This window comes from Maniola jurtina, chromosome 15 (assembly GCF_905333055.1).
Source record: "Maniola jurtina chromosome 15, ilManJurt1.1, whole genome shotgun sequence".
In the NCBI taxonomy this organism is placed as follows: Eukaryota; Metazoa; Arthropoda; class Insecta; order Lepidoptera; family Nymphalidae; genus Maniola; species Maniola jurtina.
Window position 1 is genome coordinate 11,701,024 of NC_060043.1, and position 18,921 is coordinate 11,719,944.

The 18,921-nt window shown below is 39.3% G+C and overlaps 2 protein-coding genes across 4 annotated transcripts; one reads left to right on the forward strand and one right to left on the reverse strand.

Annotated features, from left to right (window-relative positions):
* Positions 1-142: 142 nt before the first annotated feature.
* LOC123872803 lies at positions 143-1,871 on the forward strand. The gene has a single exon (XM_045917340.1). The coding sequence runs from the start codon at positions 151-153 to the stop codon at positions 1,114-1,116; it is 966 nt and encodes a 321-aa protein (XP_045773296.1). The 5' UTR covers positions 143-150; the 3' UTR covers positions 1,117-1,871.
* A 3,213-nt stretch (positions 1,872-5,084) lies between these two features.
* Positions 5,085-15,580, reverse strand: LOC123872801 (BUB3-interacting and GLEBS motif-containing protein ZNF207). Of its 3 annotated transcripts, none has more exons than XM_045917335.1 (10): positions 15,307-15,580; positions 15,052-15,178; positions 14,706-14,832; positions 14,443-14,510; positions 12,866-12,996; positions 11,878-11,964; positions 11,398-11,568; positions 10,775-10,871; positions 9,722-9,902; positions 5,085-5,449 (listed from the first exon to the last, which is right to left on the reverse strand). In XM_045917335.1, exons 1-10 carry the CDS (start codon positions 15,345-15,347, stop codon positions 5,328-5,330), a joined length of 1,152 nt encoding a protein of 383 aa, XP_045773291.1. In that variant the 5' UTR covers positions 15,348-15,580; the 3' UTR covers positions 5,085-5,327. The 3 variants fall into 3 exon arrangements, with proteins under 3 accessions (XP_045773291.1, XP_045773290.1, XP_045773292.1); XM_045917334.1 differs by having other exon boundaries at positions 9,722-9,917; XM_045917336.1 differs by lacking the exons at positions 15,052-15,178; positions 15,307-15,580 and adding an exon at positions 14,915-15,041 and having other exon boundaries at positions 9,722-9,917.
* Positions 15,581-18,921: the final 3,341 nt, after the last annotated feature.

Below are 18,921 nucleotides of genomic sequence, written 5' to 3' on the forward strand. Positions count from 1 at the left end.
CACCCCGCGCACGCACTGCTCTCCGTCGCGCACGCCCTGCTAGGCCCCGCCAGCGCGCTGGCCAAACCAGACGCAGGCTCTGCGCTGCACAACGAACACACCCCCCAACTAGCGAACGACGTCAGCACCAGCTCAATCACAAAAGTCACAATGGATGATAGTAAAACAGGCAAAGAACTGGACCCGTCCCTCTTACCCATAGAACAAGTGTTCATTGGCGAAGATGACGTCAGCGACCTCAGAGACGTAGTCGACGCTATCAACAAGTTGTGCGAAACGATGAAGACTTCTTACGACGAATACGAAGACTGTGAAGATGTGCAGGATACAGAAAATCTTAACGCTGAATTGGATCCAAGTACAACTATAGTCGAGGACGTTATAGCGGAATATTGGAGTGAGATGGAATTAGAAGTGTCGTCTCCAGAACATGTAATGGCTAAACCTGTGCCGCGAAAAGTAGAAACGTGTATAGACACGAGTTATACAGCTGCCGAACCCGTTTTTTCGTCTCCAGAAGTAGTAGCTGAACCTGTAATATTTGAGACGTGTAAAAGAGATAGGCTGAGAGATACCGTTGCAGAAGTAATACCAACTCCAGAACAGGCTGTTGAACCGATACCACAAAGTGTAGAGGAATATAAAGACAGTTGGAGTGAAACAGTCGTTGAACCGGTGATGATAGCTTCAGAACCGATATTCGAAAAAGTTAGAAGTTATAAATCGGAGAGAAGCGATACAATCGAACCTGAGAAGCCAGCGGCAGCTAAAACAGACATGGAACTTTTTAGACCTATTGTCACAGAGAAATTTGAAGAGGTCACTTCGGATGTAGAAACAGTTCAGTGTGAGCCAATGAGTGAAATGTACTATACTGCGTCGTCAGAAGTGAGTTTACTTTCGGATGTAGATTTCCAAGAGAAAGCTCATACTGAGGATTCTGATAAGGAAAAGGATGATAGGACTGGTGTGATGGCAGGCCACGTCGCTGCGATGCGGGAGAGGTTCGAGAGTATGACGAGAACAAACACGCCTTGTCCCGATCTAATGAGGTCCATGTCGCCTTCTTTCGAAGTATTTAGAAATTTTAGCTCCTCTCCGGATCCATTAGAATAAAATAATATTAGACCGATTCGATTAAATACACGACTGCCCCAAACAAGGAGTTAGTTTTCAGGCTTCATGTAGGTATGTGAGTTTCTTTATTCCATCACTAGAGGATGCCCGCGGCTTCGCCCGCGTGGATATCGGTTTTTTAAAATCCCGCACGAACTCTTTGATTTTCCGGGATAAGGTTCAGCGGTTGGGCCGTGAAAACGTAGCAGACAGACAGACACACTTTCGCATTTATAATATTAGTATGGATAATTTCATCAAAAATCCATACTAATATTCTTTCGAATACGTTAGAATCATTCTGATCCTTAGAGACTGACTGGCTAGTATTAAAAAAAACAATATGGCGGTTATACGGTGTTATTTTCAAATGTGATTTTTTAAAATTTTTATATCGTTTTATGGCAAGGCAGTCGTGTTTTTAATTACTTGTTTATATTAATATTTAATAAGAGCATCTACAGACATGCCAACTTACTATCGAATTCAAAAATGCACGAACATCTTGCGAAACTAACAACACCAAGAAACTGACGATTTTTAGTAACTATTTCATCGGCAGTAGATTTTTGCAAACGTTTGTAGGACAGAGTCTGGTACCAACAAACATGTAGGCACATCTGCAGATGGCTAGTGGACAAATTAACAGGGCTCTCTCCGTCACTTACTCCATACAATCGTAGTCCCAATTTCATTTGAATATCAAGCAACCAAAGTCCATGAAATTTTGCAGACATATATTCTAGAAACTAATATCTGTGCCTGTGGTGTTTTTGATTTTTCGAAAAATATGTAGTTTTGGGCTCAAAGGATTTGTATGTGAATTTTTAAGACCGCGTAACTTTGAAACCGAATATTTTAACGGAAATCTGGAAAACCACAGGCATAGATATTACTTCCCGGAACGTTTCTACAAAATTCCATTGAGTATGATTGGTTAGTATTCCAATGAGACGAACTACGTTTGTATGGAGCGAGTGACGGAGAGACCCCTCTTAAAGAAATTGAGATAAATATACACTAATTAAAGATGAGGTAGGTTCCTAGTTATTGTAATAAGTAGTTTGAAGTATATACTTGCAGGATTGTATTGATATTCGTATTTAGGTCCAGTGGTTGGATAAAATCACTAAACTAATAATAATTATTTACTAGCTGATGCCCGCGACTTCATTCGCGTTAATGTAGATTTTTTTAAAACCCCGTGGGAACTCTATGATTTTCCGGGATAAAAAGTAGCCTATGTGTTAGTCCAGGGTATAATCTATATCCATTCCGAATTTCATCCAAATACGTTCAGCCGTTTTTGCGTGATTGAATAACCAACATCCACACTAACACATTTATAATATTAGTAGGATAATATAGAACTACATTTTGCCATGTTCAATTATAAATTGAACTTTTTCTTCAAGGATTATTATGAAATGGCAATCATTTGTGCAAATTATGCATGCAATTATGATTATAGTTTCCGAAACTAAACGTCTAAATTAATTTCTTTACTACTCAGTTATATTTTGAGACTAGTTTCAATTCTTACTCTCCTACATTCTACCCAATGTCTATACAAGTTGAGCGTTACAGTAAAATAGACCTTGATTGCCTCGTCTATAAGTACAGTTGCTCATACATTTACAACCAACGAGGAATCTTACGAAATTAAAATCGATAGTACTGAATTTTCAACTTGAAGACAAGGACATTTAAGCCCATTTTACTCTGACGATATTGTTTCGACGCTATCTACTATTAAAAACTGACGGACCTAAATCGAATATCGCCTATTAACTTATTTTAAGGTGGTTGGGTATTTTTGTATACTTACGACAAAAACTTACCATACATTTTCGTTAGCCCCTTCATAAATGGTGCCATAGATTTAAGTTCCGGTCCTCTAGGTTAGATGAAAGTCCCATAACTCCTTACTTAATTAAATGTCAGTATTGCTAGTAGTAGCCATTGCTAGTCCTCATTAGTACCCCATGAACGTGCCAACGAATGTTCATACTTAGAAAGGGTTGTGATTCTTCTAGCCAGAAAACTGCCTTCTAGCACCAAACATATTGAACCTCACAAGATCGCTAGTTGTTATAGCACAATACATAATAGAACCTTTCAGGTATAGAAGGCTCACTCACAAAGACCTTAAATAGTGACTCTTGTTGACAATAAAGTGCAATTCAGTTCGCATAGCGCTGCAGCCTAAAATTTAATAAACGTCTCTTTCTATCGCGTTACTCTTATCTCTCTCATAAGAGATAATAGTTACGAGTGCCGTCGAAGGCGACGATAGAACTCATAAATGCAGCTTGTCTCGATATGTCATAAGAGGTCTTAGTAACCTTTTCAAGTTACCTAACTTCACATGATCTTTGGGTAAATAATGTCACTAAGGTCGAGTAACTATTTGCATTAAATGCTGTTACCACTGGAGGTTAAATTTTGGTCCATAAACTTTGACCTATTGATTTGGAACCTTTTTACGAAAAACTTGGGTGTAAGCTTTTTCGAAAGGATTGATTGCATTTTCAACGCTTGATGTTGTTTGGTGCTAGGGTGCGAACTTTTGAGCACGTTTTGACAGCTGAAAGTTGGTAATACAGTATATTCCGTACAAAATAAGAACTCACTCGACATTTTAACTGTGTCAAATGTCAAAACTACGGTTCATCTTGACATAAAGTTAAAATGGCGAGAGAACTTAAAATTGACGCATTATTCCTATCTGTTCTTATGGTTGTTTTAAAGTACAAACCCAATACGATTAAAACAATATAAAATAAAACTAATTACTTAAAACTAGGTATTAAAAATTTATCTTACCTGAGTATGGAAATCTGCACGCCAGTCTATTGATGAATTATTTATTTCAAAGGGGCTGATAAGTTCCTTTTATTTTAACATGTTTTGGGAAAATATACCACTTTATATTACAAAATTTCAGCTATAAAAGCGTCTTCAAAACTTCTTATTAGTTCTTGGATTATTTTGTTTCACTTTGCAGTTAAACGAACAGTACATATCGATAAAGATTGGTTAGCCTTAGTTAATATTTAGCCACAATAATTACTGTCAATATTATAGGACTAGTAAATGTTTAACCGTTGTTGTGGAAAGTGTATTGTACGTCGTTTTGTGATCTTGGACGCGCTCAAATTTTGTAGTTTTATAACAATATAATATTAGAATAAATTTGTATCGGTAATCATATTCAGACCAAAATAGCGCATAATTTTAATATCTGCTTAGCTGATAACTGCAATTTTCTGAGCGGTATACACACGAGTATTTATGAAATATGAAACTAAAACAATTATTACAAGTTGCCATTATAAATCTACTAGAATTTAATCGATTCGTTGATAGTATAAGTTTTATAGCAACATTTGTTTACTACTCACGAAATTATCTGTTGTAATTTTTTTTACTGTGAATGTTTGTTGGGTTGTCGTTGGTTTGATGGTGATACTAGTTGTTTAGAGTTATAATAATCCTGTTACTCTGGGTTTTGGTATCGGTATTCTGGATATAGCGGGTAGATGTGTATAGATGTTATGTATACAATCGAGACCTTTTATTGTAACAATTAAATATACGAAATTATTAAGTAATCATGGTGTTTCATTTCAACAAAATTGAGGTAAAATCGACTCTTGAATAGTTTTAATATAAAAGGTAAACGATTAGGATGAAATCTATAGAGTGCACTTTGACATTGCTCAAACTTGAGCTTCAGTTATAGACGAGACAGATTTGTCAGCGATATAGCTCTCATCCTGTTTCAAAAATGACATTAACTCTAAGCAAAGTCAAAGTGCGCTCTTTCAACCTAAAACTAGATCCGTCATCGACGACAAGTCGGTACAGTGTGTGCTACGCCTGGCGCAGTCTGGACGGGAAGCGCTAGTGTCTACGGTGCAGGTACAACGTACACTAGCCGAGGGCTAACAAATAAAAAGCGCACATTCAAGTCGAGAGCATTTATTGAGTAAAACGGTCAAAATTCTACAAAGAATAGGCAAACGTCACAACTTTCACGTGGAACGCTTAAGAAAAAATTTCAAGGCAAATGTAATAATATACACGAACTCGTCGTCACCGTCGCCGCGGAGCGGGGGCCGCCAATCCAACAACGCTCGTTGTGACGGCGCGCGCCCTCGCCTGCCTCGCAGGGAACTGCCGGCCCGGGCCCCGCGCTTACCTGCAGGCTACCGGTAGCGCGGCTGCATCATCATGCCGCCCATGCCGCCCACGCCGCCCATCCCGCCCATGCCGCCCATCCCGCCGGGGAACATGCCCATGGGCATCATCCCGCCCGGCAGCAGCATCCCTGCGCACGCAACAGTGTGAGCGCGCGCGGCGGCGGCGCAACAGGGGACCCGCGGTCCAACGCGCGGCGCCGCCTGGGCGCCGCGGTGACTGAACACAATCGCCTGTCGCGTCGCGGCCGCCCGACCCGGCGCCGTGCGTCCGCGCCCGCCCGCCCCCGCCTCGGGTCCAAACTAACTATATCACGCGAAATTTTAACTATTCCAACTACTAAAGTTAATTCCAAACAAGTAGACAATGGTTTACAAGAACGTCTCAAAAATTTCGCGCGATTATACTCTAAGTATTCGACATACGTAAATAAATAGGTGATATAAAAGATTGAATTCTAATAAGGACCCGAGGGAGCGGAGAGAGCGCCAGTGGGCGGGCGTGCGGGCGCGGGCGCGGGGCGCGCTCAAGCGAGGAACACAGGAGGTAGGATCGATAGTTCACATGAAAAAATCACACGTTTGAAAGTAGTCTGCGATGTGATTGATCGCTCCATGCGCCGCTCCTCGACTCATGCACATCTCAAAGCGACAAACTACTGTACGTAAATATAATATTAGTGTGGTACCCACCCGTGAACCGACATCACTCGCGACACTACGAGATCGAGACAGTATGAGTAAGAGCTACTACAGTAAGCGAGTCCAGTAAGGAAGTGAACAGTTACCGCTCGCTCCGGCGCCGCCGCTCGGTGCGGTTAGTGGGTTAGGGAGAGGGAGAAGCGTTATTTATCGTTGGGGGTTAAGATTACAAGGGCCTCCGACGTCGCTAACAGACCCGCCGCCGCCGCCGGCACAAGCGCTACCGGCCTGCCCGTCGGCGCGAGCCAACTCGGCTCTTACTGACCAACTCAAAAATACTACACTCGGCCGAAGCTGTCGTGGAAAACAGAAATAAAATTACACGGAGAGGTACGAGTTTATTTGATGTCTAAATGCAATAATATCACTCCATTTTCCACGCCGATATGTCATGTTCGTGTTACAATAACAAATTATTCTGAATGTGTGTGAAGTGGCTCGAGTAAATGCAATGTCTCCTATCGTAACCTAAACACAACACCGACTACAAAACGTTAAAACTAATAAATGCCTGCTTTCGATTGCGAACAATTCATACTACAATATAGATTCGATATAAAAATATGTCTGATCTTGCTTTAAAAATGTGCCAATTTCCAGTCTCCACAATCTTATTAGAATTCAAAGTGACACAAAGGTAAAAATACTTATACAGACTCCCAGAGTCCTTTATGCAAGATATGCAGACCGCATTCTGACTTCTGATCTGTATCGTAGTGATCCCCGACTTGGATTTGACAGATGTTGCCAATGAGTACTGTCAGACTGAACTAGAGTAAGGGAACTCTCGATTTAATCCTGAATCGACGATATCAGACTAATATTATAAAGGCGAAAGTTTGTGTGTATGTATGTTCGTTACTCCTTCACGCAAAAACTACGGAATGGATTGGGCTGAAATTTAGAATGGAGATAGATTATACCCTGGATTAGCACATAGGCTACTTTTTATCCCGGAAAATCAAAGAGTTCCCACGGGATTTTTAAAAAACCTACATCCACGCGAATGAAGTCGCGGGCATCAGCTAGTGTCAAATATTAGGCTCATCATCATCGCGCGCCTTCTTCGAAACAAAGTTTGGCAGTCATCATACGAAAAGCTTATCTATTTAAAGCCGCCTCTTTTTACTTTGGGGATCCATCCACCCCCTTATATCATCCAATCAGGTCGATAAAGACCCAATTTTTATTTGCGTCTTTATCGACCTGGAGCCCTTTTGCCTTTATTTCTTCCTTCCAAAACTAATCTTGAGGATGAGAATTGGGCTCTTCTTTGTGAATGTCCAAAGAAAGCGAGTTTCCTTGTCAGGATAGTGGGCATGAGTTCTGTCTTTGTGAACCATTTCCAGTACTTAAGTTCAGCGTCAAGCTGTTCCAGATTATCTTGAGCATTGTCCTGTAGATCCACATTTTGAAAGCTTGCAAGTGGTCAGTTGCTTCCTTTTTGAGAACCAAGTTTCACAACCATACAACTTTACAAGGCGGCATCTCACGAGCTGTAATTTGTTACTGCAGAGGATCTTGGACATCTTGTGAAACATAATTTTTAGTTTGGCTAATATGACATTTTATGGTTTGTAGGTGATCAAGATCCGAAGTGAAATACCTACCTAGGTGCTTCATTTTCGGGACCACATCTTTCAATTTCAGGTTTCTTTGAAACTACCATTGCTTTGGTTTTTAACCCCCGACCCAAAAAGAGGGGTGTTATAAGTTTGACGTGTGTATCTGTGTATCTGTGTATCTGTCTGTGGCATCGTAGCGCCTAAACGAATGAACCGATTTTAATTTAGTTTTTTTTGTTTGAAAGGTGGCTTGATTGAGAGTGTTCTTAGCTATAATCTAAAAAAATTGGTTCAGCCGTTTAAGAGTTATGAGCTCTTTTCTAGTTTTCTTGTAGAAAAGAAGGTTAGATAACCGTTAGGTTCTTAATATTATGTCAATAGACAAATGTCAAGCTGTCAAGATGGACGTTGCCTAAATACATAATTATTTATTTGAAAATGATGTTTTGGAAAACTCAAATACTTTGGATCGTCGGGGGTGTTATAAATTTTTAATTTACACTTGTACCAATGTTGATGGATAAACCTTTAGCTTCTCCAGCTTTTGCTATTGATGTTAGTAGTTCTTGCATCCCAGTGGCAGAATTAGCAATTAATACTGTATCGTCTGCATATCCATATTATAATATTATAGTAATTCCTTGTCGAATAGAACTTAGTAAATCTGTTAAGATCTCTTCAGAGTACAGATTGAAGAGTAATGGAGACAGTGTGCAGCCCTGTCGGACACCTCTTGTTGTCGGCTGCCATTCCGACAGCTTAGCCTGTTTTTGTTTTTGCCACTTCCTGTTTCCAATAGAGGTTTCCAATGAGACAAAGACCTTTGTCTTCCAAATCCTTCTTTCTGAGAACATCCATAAGAAATTGACATTTTACCTGGTCAAATGCCTTTTTATGATCTATAAAACTGAGGTAAACATTTTGTTGCATTTCAGAACCTCCCGCATTCCTACTCCAGATCTAAAAGCAAACTGTTGCTGGCATGTACTTCTTGACAGTCTAGTATAAAGCTATCAATCTCTTCCCAAAGAGATCGGATATCTTAAGAAGATTTCCCCCCATCACCAAAACTAAAGGCTATCATCACTGCTTTTGCAGTTGGCCAGCGTGGTAGACTATTAACTGAACCCTTCTCATTCTAAGGTAGACCCGTATTCAGTAATTCATCATGCGGCGATGGTTTGATCGTAGTGAGAACACAAATCATAAACCAGTTTGCAGTGTGCAAATTTTGCAAATTAAGGTCCCCTTGGAACCTGCACTATTTGGCTTAATATAATTACTATAACAAATACTTGATACATAATTGATATACATTAACATCGAAAATACATTTGAATTTTAATAAAATCACGTTAAAAACCTTTTTTTATTTAGAACCTAATCCCTAGTTTATCCTATCCAACCTTCCCTACCACAAAACCTATCATGTCTTTGTATAGCTTGTATTGTGTTGATACATTCGTAGGAATTCGCTAATCGTCCCGTCTTTTGATGTATTTTTATGGGTTTCTGTGAGATAATGTAACCTGTCTGTGTTGAAGAATTTTGCTTTGAGAAAAATTAGGATAAACTTGGAATGTTACGAAACTGGCATCAAAAATATGAAGTTGTTATAAGTGTTCTTTCTTATATTTTAATTTTACCTCATCGACAAAGAAAGAAAGTAGCTCATCCAGAATAAGAGAAGTTAAATCTTGGAAGACAATGACATTGAATAATATCAATGAATTCTAGATGTGACCTTTTATGTGTAAATATTACTTACTTAGGCCATCTTATTTCTCTTGTTTTTTTTTTTTACGTTTTCTGCTCACTATTGATATTTCGTTTGGTTAACAAATGGTTGATGTTAATTTTTTTTCCTTAACAAACAACCAGGCTGTTAAAAAGTCAATATTGGGTATACGGCTAATGATAAAATGTAAAATATTAGGAAGTTTAAATGCTTTTCTTTTATGGCTTTTTATGGGCGAAGATAGAAAATAGGTTTTCGATTACGCCTAATCCGTTAGGACGTCGAAATGTACTTGGAAAGAACTTGGATTCAAAGACGATTAGCGAGCTCCTGCGTGTGTGTATGTGTGTGTGGTGGGCACTGTGGGCGCTGTGGTCAGCGACGGAAAGCGTACTGACCGGGCTGCAGCGGGCGCACGAGGTTGAACTGCGGCATGACGGGCAGCATGCCCATGACGGGCGACACGGGCACGCCCACGCGCATCATGGGCAGCATGGGTCGCCGCATGGCCGCCTGCGCCTGCGCTGCCGCTTGCTGCTGGCGCGCCGCCGCCACCGCGGCCGACATGTGCGCCGCCACCTGCGCGTACATCACCTGCTCCAATTAGAGGGCCACGGCCTCGAGCCCACGGACCCACTATATTCTATCCACGGAGAGATATTAATATAGGGCTCTCTCTGTTACATCTCATACAAATGACAAAGACAAAAAACTCACTGGGCGTTAATCATTTTGAGTGACCAATCACAAATGAATCTTACTTTCGAATAGAATTTTGAACGATTGTTGAAAATAGGTTCTCAAATAGAATAGTATGAAAAACATAGGTTTGTTTGTAATTGGTTGGTCACTCAAAATGGTTAAAATCCACAGAGTTTTTGTCTTTTCCGTTTGCATGGGGTTACGTAAAAGAGAGCCCTATACTAATTTGACTCCGTGGATAGAGTATAGTGGTGCGCCCATACAACAGCTTTATCATGTTCTATGGGCAATGGGCAGGGGACGAAAAACTGACAGACATTGGAGACTACAATGGCAACTTTGCCCAGAAAACATAGCCTTGAAAGACTCCCGTGCTCCCACACACCAGCTTTATCATATTTTATTAGCAACTACTTGATGCCCGCGACTTCGTTTCGACATAGGTTTTAAAAATCCTGTGGGAGATTTAATTTTTCTGGGATAAAAGGTAACATGACAATCTAACATCTGATAATAATCGTAAAACCTAAGAATGAAATCTATTTCTCTTAGTGGGTTGTATGCGGAATTATCCTTCTGCATGCAACTCACTGAAAGAATGACATTATTATCCCAAGAGAACTCCTGCCATTATGTGATTAATGGAAATGAGTCACAGCCCTCAGCAATGAGGAATACAAGTAATATTGTCCTAGATATATAAGAGTAAGTATTCAGTAATGAATAGAGTAGACAGATAAAATACATACCTCAGCCTGGCTGGTGCTGGGCGTAACCATGGTGGGCGCGGGGGAAGGCGCGGGCGCGTCGGGCTTCGGCTTCGCCCGGTACTTGGAGCTCCGCGCTCTGCGAACAATCCATCAATTTTTACAGCGGAAATATTTAATAACTGTGTCAATAAAGAAACGAATCGAAAATAATGAAATACTTTGTCTTTTTTTGTATTTTCTGGTGTTTACAGTCGATTTTTTAATAAATTTGTGTTTTAAACAGGTTGTGACCAGAACGCTAGCAAAAACTTAATGATATTATTATACTACCTTAACACAATCCAATGCCAATAACCCTTTGTCTTATCTTGTAGTTTTAGATTTATATATTTCGAACCCCTATAATAGCGTGCAAAACTCGGGTCAATGCCCCACCTACGACGTAGCTTTGACTTCGAGTGGCCAATTTACGGAACGTTCGTTGACCTCTAGTTTCAGTTAGATGTTTTATTTGCAATAAATTGTGAAGTTTTAAAAAATGCAGGATTTTTTGAATTTTTTCATAGATTTTTTATGGTATCTTGTCAGTAATCATCAGTATTATCACCTGTCTACGTTTTTGCTAGCGTTCTGGTTGCACCCTGTATAATCATATGGCTTACCTTATTTCCTCCAATGACACATCTTCTGGAGGGTGTATGATCTTGGATCCCGCGCCGGTGGCAGTGACGAGCGGGCAGGCGTTGGCTGCGGGGGGCTTCACTTCACCATTCTCTTTGGGGTCTGATGATGACGCGGATGACGTCGTCGGCGGCGCGCTTATTGTCGCATTGCTGTAAACAGAACACATCGGTTTCAGTCGGACGTATTTCCTGAAAAACATGCCAACCGACAATCAAATAAAAATTGAGATATTATGAAATAGAAATATTTTTTGATCAATTAAACTTTTACAAATACTTCTGAACCATCAAATACATCTACCACTTGTTCGGAATGATTTCCTACCGAGAAGAACCAGCAAGAAACTCAGCGGTTGCTCTTTTCAAAGATTTGATATATACAATATTATGCCATGTATAAAAGTAATTGAAGTCCCGCGCATTGCTGGAGCGAGCTGCAGGTCAAAACATGCTACATACCTATAAGCAGGGAAGGTTGGTTTGCTGGGCGTCGAGGTAGCTACACTCGCAGCGGGGAACAGGGGCCTCATGCCAGGCATCATCATTCTGTAACAATGTATACTTTAGTTTTTAACCCTCAACCCAAAAAGAGGGATGTTATAAGTTTGACGTGTGTATCTGTCTGTGGCATCGTAGCTCCTAACCTCATGAACCAATTTTAATTTAGCTTTCTTCGTTTGAAAGGTGGCTTTATTGAGAGTGTTCTTAGCTATAATCCAAGGAAATCGGTTCAGCCGTTTGAAAGTTATCAGCTCTTTTCTAGTTACTGTAACCTTCACTGGTTGGGGGTGTTATAAATTTTTAATTTATCCTTAGTTTACTCAAAAGGTAAATACGTAGCTTTTCGCTGAAATGCGTAAGACACACAGTAAGCGGCCCATACGACCTTGTAACAGTGAACTGACAGTGAATTCACGATGCGAGAGAAAAACATAACTCCAGTCTACCGATTCGCTCACTCAGTGTCTAACATTGAATGAAAGCGGCTGATTTGACATTCATTTTTAATCCATTGAAGGTTTACTATGAAAAATTATTTTAATATCTCTCAGTGAAACAGCAATGTAGAACCAACCAAATGAACTTGGTGGCTATCAGTGTTAGACACTGAGTTACGCTGGGCAGATCGTGTCGCTTACGCATTTCTCCGAAGTTTCTGTGATTGGTTTACTTTTTAAACAAAGGAAAAACGGACTATAGTTCAATCACATTGATGTTACACTCCACATACTCTTCTTCATACATTAGTTCTCCATAGTAAAACGCACTTGACCAGGGTGGTGGACCATAGCTTAAAACCTTTCTAATTCTGACAGAAGACTCAGTACTACTGAGTCTTCTGTCTGTAGGCTGTAGAGTACTGAGGCTGACAATGGGTTGATCAAGATGTCTAAAACTAGTAAGTATTACAGTTTGTTTGTTGATGTAAAGCTGTGTAAGTGCTCACCTAGGTGCCTGCTGCATAAAGTGCTGCATCATGGGGTTCATCTGCATGTGTCCAGGGTACATGCCGGGCGGGACAGGTCCCATGGGCGTGGGCAGGATGCCTGGAGACACGGTCGATGGCCCGGGACCAAGCTGATACAAAACAACCACCAGTTGTGATCATTTATACACTAAACAAGTTTGGATATAGATATAATGTTTGGTTGTTGAAGTGGTATGTGCATTTGAGAAACTTTTAAAAGAATGAAGAAAACCTGTGTTAAAATTTTAGTACACAAATGAAAATACACTTGCCATATTTGGTATTTGTATCAACTTCCATGTCAAAGTACGCTTTATCCTTAGATTAAGGACTAAAATTGTACTTTTAACATGGCAGTCGACACATAGAGCAAATATGGCGTGTGTGTTCTCAAAATGTATGTACTTAAAAAATTGGTTGTCTGTAAAGTCGGTTTACTGACGACAGTTGACAACATAGGCCGATGCCTTTGTTGTCACGTTTTGTGCTTCTTTGTCGCTCGTTCCGCGCTCTCGCTTGCACTTCAAGCCTTACATGGAACGCCTCAGAGCGAGGTAACGCCACATGAGTCATGTTTTTTCGTGCGTGCAGCCGGCTCTATCGAATTATAAGACGTTGTCACGTCAATACCCATTATAAGTACTTAGATTGCTTTATTAGACATAACACCAGTTCTTGTTTCACTTCAATGAGTTAGGCTGATAGTTTTTACACTGTGATTGCTAGTTTTAAGTGATTTTTTTATCATTTATTTACTCTTCATTCAACAGAAAAATAAATTTTACAGCTTCACATTCTGAAACTCTCATGAGTTTATGTTACTCTCTTGTATAGCTAAATACTAATTATAACCTCTCATACAAATACATATCCTAATTATTATATATCCATTATAATATAAAGCATATAAAGAGTATTACAATCTTTGATCTTTATATAACTCACTCATATTTAAAAAAAATGTAGGGTGGAGACTAGCCATAGCTGAAGCCTCCCACCAAACAAGACTAACAATTACATTTACTCAAGTCTCAAATACACATACTTCATATTTTGGACTTTTGCATCTGAAGTTCAAATTAAAAAATGAAATTAAATTTAAATTTTTAGGTAAAGACATGTACAAGAAAAACTAATTTCTATATCAGTGACGTTAAAAGTGCAGTGCTAAGAAATGGTAATTTTATAAATTTGCATTGCATCTATTTAAATTTTAAATGATAGTTCAATGCACAAAGAAAATAAATAACCATCCAATTAATAGTAACTTGATTGAACTTACAGTAACACAAAGTCTGATATGTCCTATAACACAAATTTTCCATCAGTTTCTTTGTAAAACTTGGCTTGGTGCAATAGAATTTCTCTGATACTTATATAATAGTCATATTATTATCATAAAGGTAACACTATTTACAAAGTAATAAGTATAAAAAATTAATACAAACTCAATGCAGTTACTTACTGGTCCCACTCTACCCTGTAATCCAATTGTCTAATAATTAAATGTTGTGTATTTAGAATGTAAGGTTGGTAAATAAAGGAAAGGGTCTTACCAATGCAGGAGTAGCTTTTTTCTTAGCCGCTGGTTCATCGTCATCACTGTCTGAACCTTTCCCCCCACCTAAAGGATTGACTTTCGGTATAATTTGCACAGGAATATACTTTCAACAAACCTACCTTGTGGGAACACTAAGGCTACACATCAAGTTACATCTATGGCTACAAGTGTCCCAAGCAAAAGAAATTCAATATAAAACATGATTGTACATACTTTATGATCCAAAAACAGCCAAAGTCCATAAAAAAGTTTTTATACCTGTCTTTTGTTTCTCATGCTCCTTCACATCTTCAGGGGGTATACCTTCCATGCCATATATTTCTATTTCTATATTTGACCTATTTGGTAACGAATTTGGAACTTTGTCTATGGCTTCTTTGTGAACCTGGAAAAACGGCGTGAATGAATACATCTCGCCTAAAACGAGTTCAAACGAGCGAAAAACCGAATTAAAAGGAGTTATTTACGTTCTACGATTATAAGCGCGCAATATGGCGCACGGACGTGCCAAAATATCTCAACCTATTAGCAGACGAGTTAAAAAAATACTGCAGCGATGGCGTGGGCGGGCGGGGCCGTTGCCAAGAATATAGGGCGGACTCACCTGCATGCAGTGTATTGACAGTCCGGGGCCCGTGTACAATTTCTTGTGGCAAATGTGACACTTGAAATGCTTCGCTTTTTGATGCTGAATCAGAATCTTTTCGTCGTCAAATTCTCTATTGCAATACCTGAATCGTGCGCTAAGAAAATTATCTAAGTACAATTTAATAACGAAATGTGGAACAATTATAACTCGCGAAGGACGATCGAAGGATGTTGCAATCGGATCTGATATTTATGTATAAAAAAAGGATACCAGCACCACGGTTTAGATGCCTTCTTCTTCTTCCTGCCCATTATCACACTACAATAATATACACAAATTTACAAAACGCTACAAACTATATTATTCTACACGAAACTACTTTAATTCCTAATTATCACAGTTTTATTGATTTTAAAATCAAGTTTTATTATCTACAAAAGTGTAGCGACGCAAAACGTTTAAGCAATGCAAAATGGCGACGACACAAAGCAAAGGAAAAGTCAAAAGTTTTTTTTTTGGTTAACGATTGACGTTTCACCACCATTTAAAAATCATACAGATACTAGTCTAGACTCTAGAGAACATTGGTCGTAGTCACAGATTATAATAGGTCGTGCGTCGTTGTCATCAATGGTCGTTGTGTTGTGAGATTGGTTGTGAGAATGTTGTGAGACGATAAAAACCAAAGACAAACTTGAAAAAGTTATCCGTCACTGACGTAAAATTAAACCAATCGAATGTCAGAAAACAAAGAGTCTTTCTACCAGTGACCAATAGCAATATAGTTTGAATCAATTAGAACCAATAGAAAATTAAAATTAATCCCATTGGCTATTGAGACCAAAAACAAAAATCTTAGTGACTTGTCTATACATTGGCCAAGTTTTGCTCAATCGCCAAGCCTTGGAGACAAATGTTTGATGCATGCAACAAACAGCAAACAGCAAGTTGTGAATGGGTGTTGGCGTATACCTACTTAATGACTGAGTTAATGATTGGGAGCGCTTGCTGTTCGATCTGTGTTGGCAGGCTAGCCCATAGAGTAGGATTATGGCTAGCCTTAACCAGCTGTGGCGTTTGCCACCAACCGTAAGGTCTGGTGCATATAGGTTCATGGTCTAGTGCTTGTCTGGTGGCACAAGGATAGATAGACCGTAGACGTTGGCACCACGTTGGAACATAATCAAAGAGCATAACATTTGTCTATGGAAAGCCAAGAGGCCTGTCACAGGATTGATTGTTTAGCGCGCGATATTTGAACGTAAAACGAACTGAAAACTAAACTGTAGAAATATGTTTTTAACTAAACCAATTTCTGTTTCTGCTTAAAAGCGATTGATAAAATTACTTTTTAATTTTATTAAAAAACTCAATATTGTTTATTGAGACGTTTGGATACATTTCATTGAACAATATCAGCAATATCAGACTGAATATTTAATAGGATTGCATAAACCGGGACGTAGCCTACAACTTATTGTATTTCATTTTTTTATAGATTTTAACAACAATGCCAATGTAAATGCAAATTTTGCATATTATCTATACTTAAATGGTTTAAACAAGGTTTAAATCCATTTGGTGAAGACAAACTAAAACTACCCCCGTTTCATTTTATCCTAGGGGTAGAAAACACTATTCAGTAAGGTATTAATAAAACTCAAAACCTATTGAAAAAAAGATTTCTTGAAAATTCTCAAGTATTTTTTCACGAGATAACAAGTGGAGTGTTAGATATCAAGGGTCGGAATCGAGATACGGCAAGCAAGACATCTGTGTTATCTTATCAGAAACTAAACTTGATCTTCTATGGGTACCTACCTACTTACTTACTAGGTAGTAAATAAAATGTTAACAAAAGTCGCATTGACTATTTTTAAAAGATAGATAGATAGATAAATAAAAAAAAATTATTGCCCACAAAACATTAGATAACCAAGACAAAACAAAGAAACTAAAAACTAAAGACAGTTCAAGGCGAAGCATTTTGGCTGAAAAGTTCTGAGCCTAAGGCACTTGCATTCGTGCTAATTACTCATCCGGCGGGTCACTAGTTGAGCGACATCTACCCACTATATAAGAAAAGTTTCATGTCATTAGCTTCATTAAGCTTTGAGTAATTGAACCGTGAACATCAACATGTCTGAGTCATCGCTGCAGTTAACGAAATTGGAACATCGCGCCGTCATAAAATTCCTCGTAAAAAAGGGGAAAACAGCAAAAGAAATTTTTGAAGAAATGTCTAGTGTATACGGAGAATCTGGACCGTCGTCAGCCACGGTTAAACGATGGACACGCCTATTCCAACAAGGCCGAGAGACTCTGGAAGACGACCCCCGCTCGGGCCGGCCGAACACCGCAGTCACTGATGAAAACATCGAAAAAGTAAAAAAAATTGTACTGGACGATCGGCGAGTAAAATTGTGGCAGATAGCAGAAGAGCTGAGCATCAGTAAGGAACGAGTTGGAGACATTATGCATAATCATTTGCATATGAATAAAGTCAGTGCGCGTTGGGTGCCTAAAATGCTCACGCCACTGGACAAGCAGCGACGAGTTGAAACTTCCGAAGAATTTATAGACCTGTGCAAGGACAATTTGGAGGAAATTTGCACTCGTATTGTCACCGTTGATGAAACGTGGATCCGACAATACGACCCGGAGTCGAAACAAGAGTCAATGCAATGGATAGAGAAGGGGGAAAAGCCGCCGAAGAAGTTCAAGGTGGAAAAATCGGCTTCCAAACTCATGGCCACCATTTTTTGGGATTGCGAAGGAGTTTTACTCATAGATTACCTCCAAAAAAAAACTACGATGAATGCAGAGTATTATGCAGGGCTTTTGAAAAAAGTTCGCGAAGCCATTGTTGAAAAAAGAAGAGGCAAAATCAGCAAAGGAATTTTGTTTCTGCAAGACAATGCGCCGGTTCACACAGCGCGCATTGCGAGGCAAGCCTTGCGAGAAACTGGATTCGATGAAGTGAACCACCCTCCCTATAGTCCAGATCTGGCCCCTAGCGACTATTTTCTATTTAAAAATTTGAAAAAGGACCTTCGGGGACGAAGATTTGGAGATGATGAAGAGATGAAGGCGGCCGTAAATGAACATTTTCAAGCTAAAGACGCGGCTTATTTTTTTTCAGGGATACAAGCCCTCTATAAAAGATGTCAAAAGTGCATTGAAGTCCATGGGGACTATATTGAAAAATAAATTTTATTTAGATTTTTATCTAGACTTTTAATGCCCTAGGCTCAGAACTTTTCAGCCACAACTTAGTCCTCCAATTCCGCACTAATTATAAATCAATACTATATTTGGCAAAATCTAAGAACTTATATAACCATGGCCGCAGGTCGGGCACTTAGGTTCTATTGGGTAATTAATAAATTTAATTAATTAATTTAAATTAAGTTAAAAACGTGTCCCATGCATCACCATGAACACGTGTTAGGAAAAACGTTTGCATTGCAAACCCGTGCGCGATTGGAAGACGAGTGCCTTCAATTGAACACGCTTGGGCGGATCTTTTGAGATTTTTGGGCTAGAGCCCAATGGCCCGTGGCTATACAGGGCCCCTAGAACTCGTTAGACAAAATACACAATATTGTGAATTGAAAATATCGTATCTTAGGGTTAGCAAACCTGAAATCAAATAAACCGTGTGCACACCTATCAAATGAAACGGGGGATCTCCGGAAGCTGTTTTTGGTTGTATTTTCTCGCTAAATTATATTCTCTCTTCTCTCCTAGTACTATAATTTACTACTATTATTTACTCCCTGCCATTTCTTTTCGGTGTATTTTCCATATTTTCTCACGAACGCTGTCATTCACCGTCGAATGAGCTTCATGCATCTTTTTGGCGGGTCGTGTACTGTCCATCAT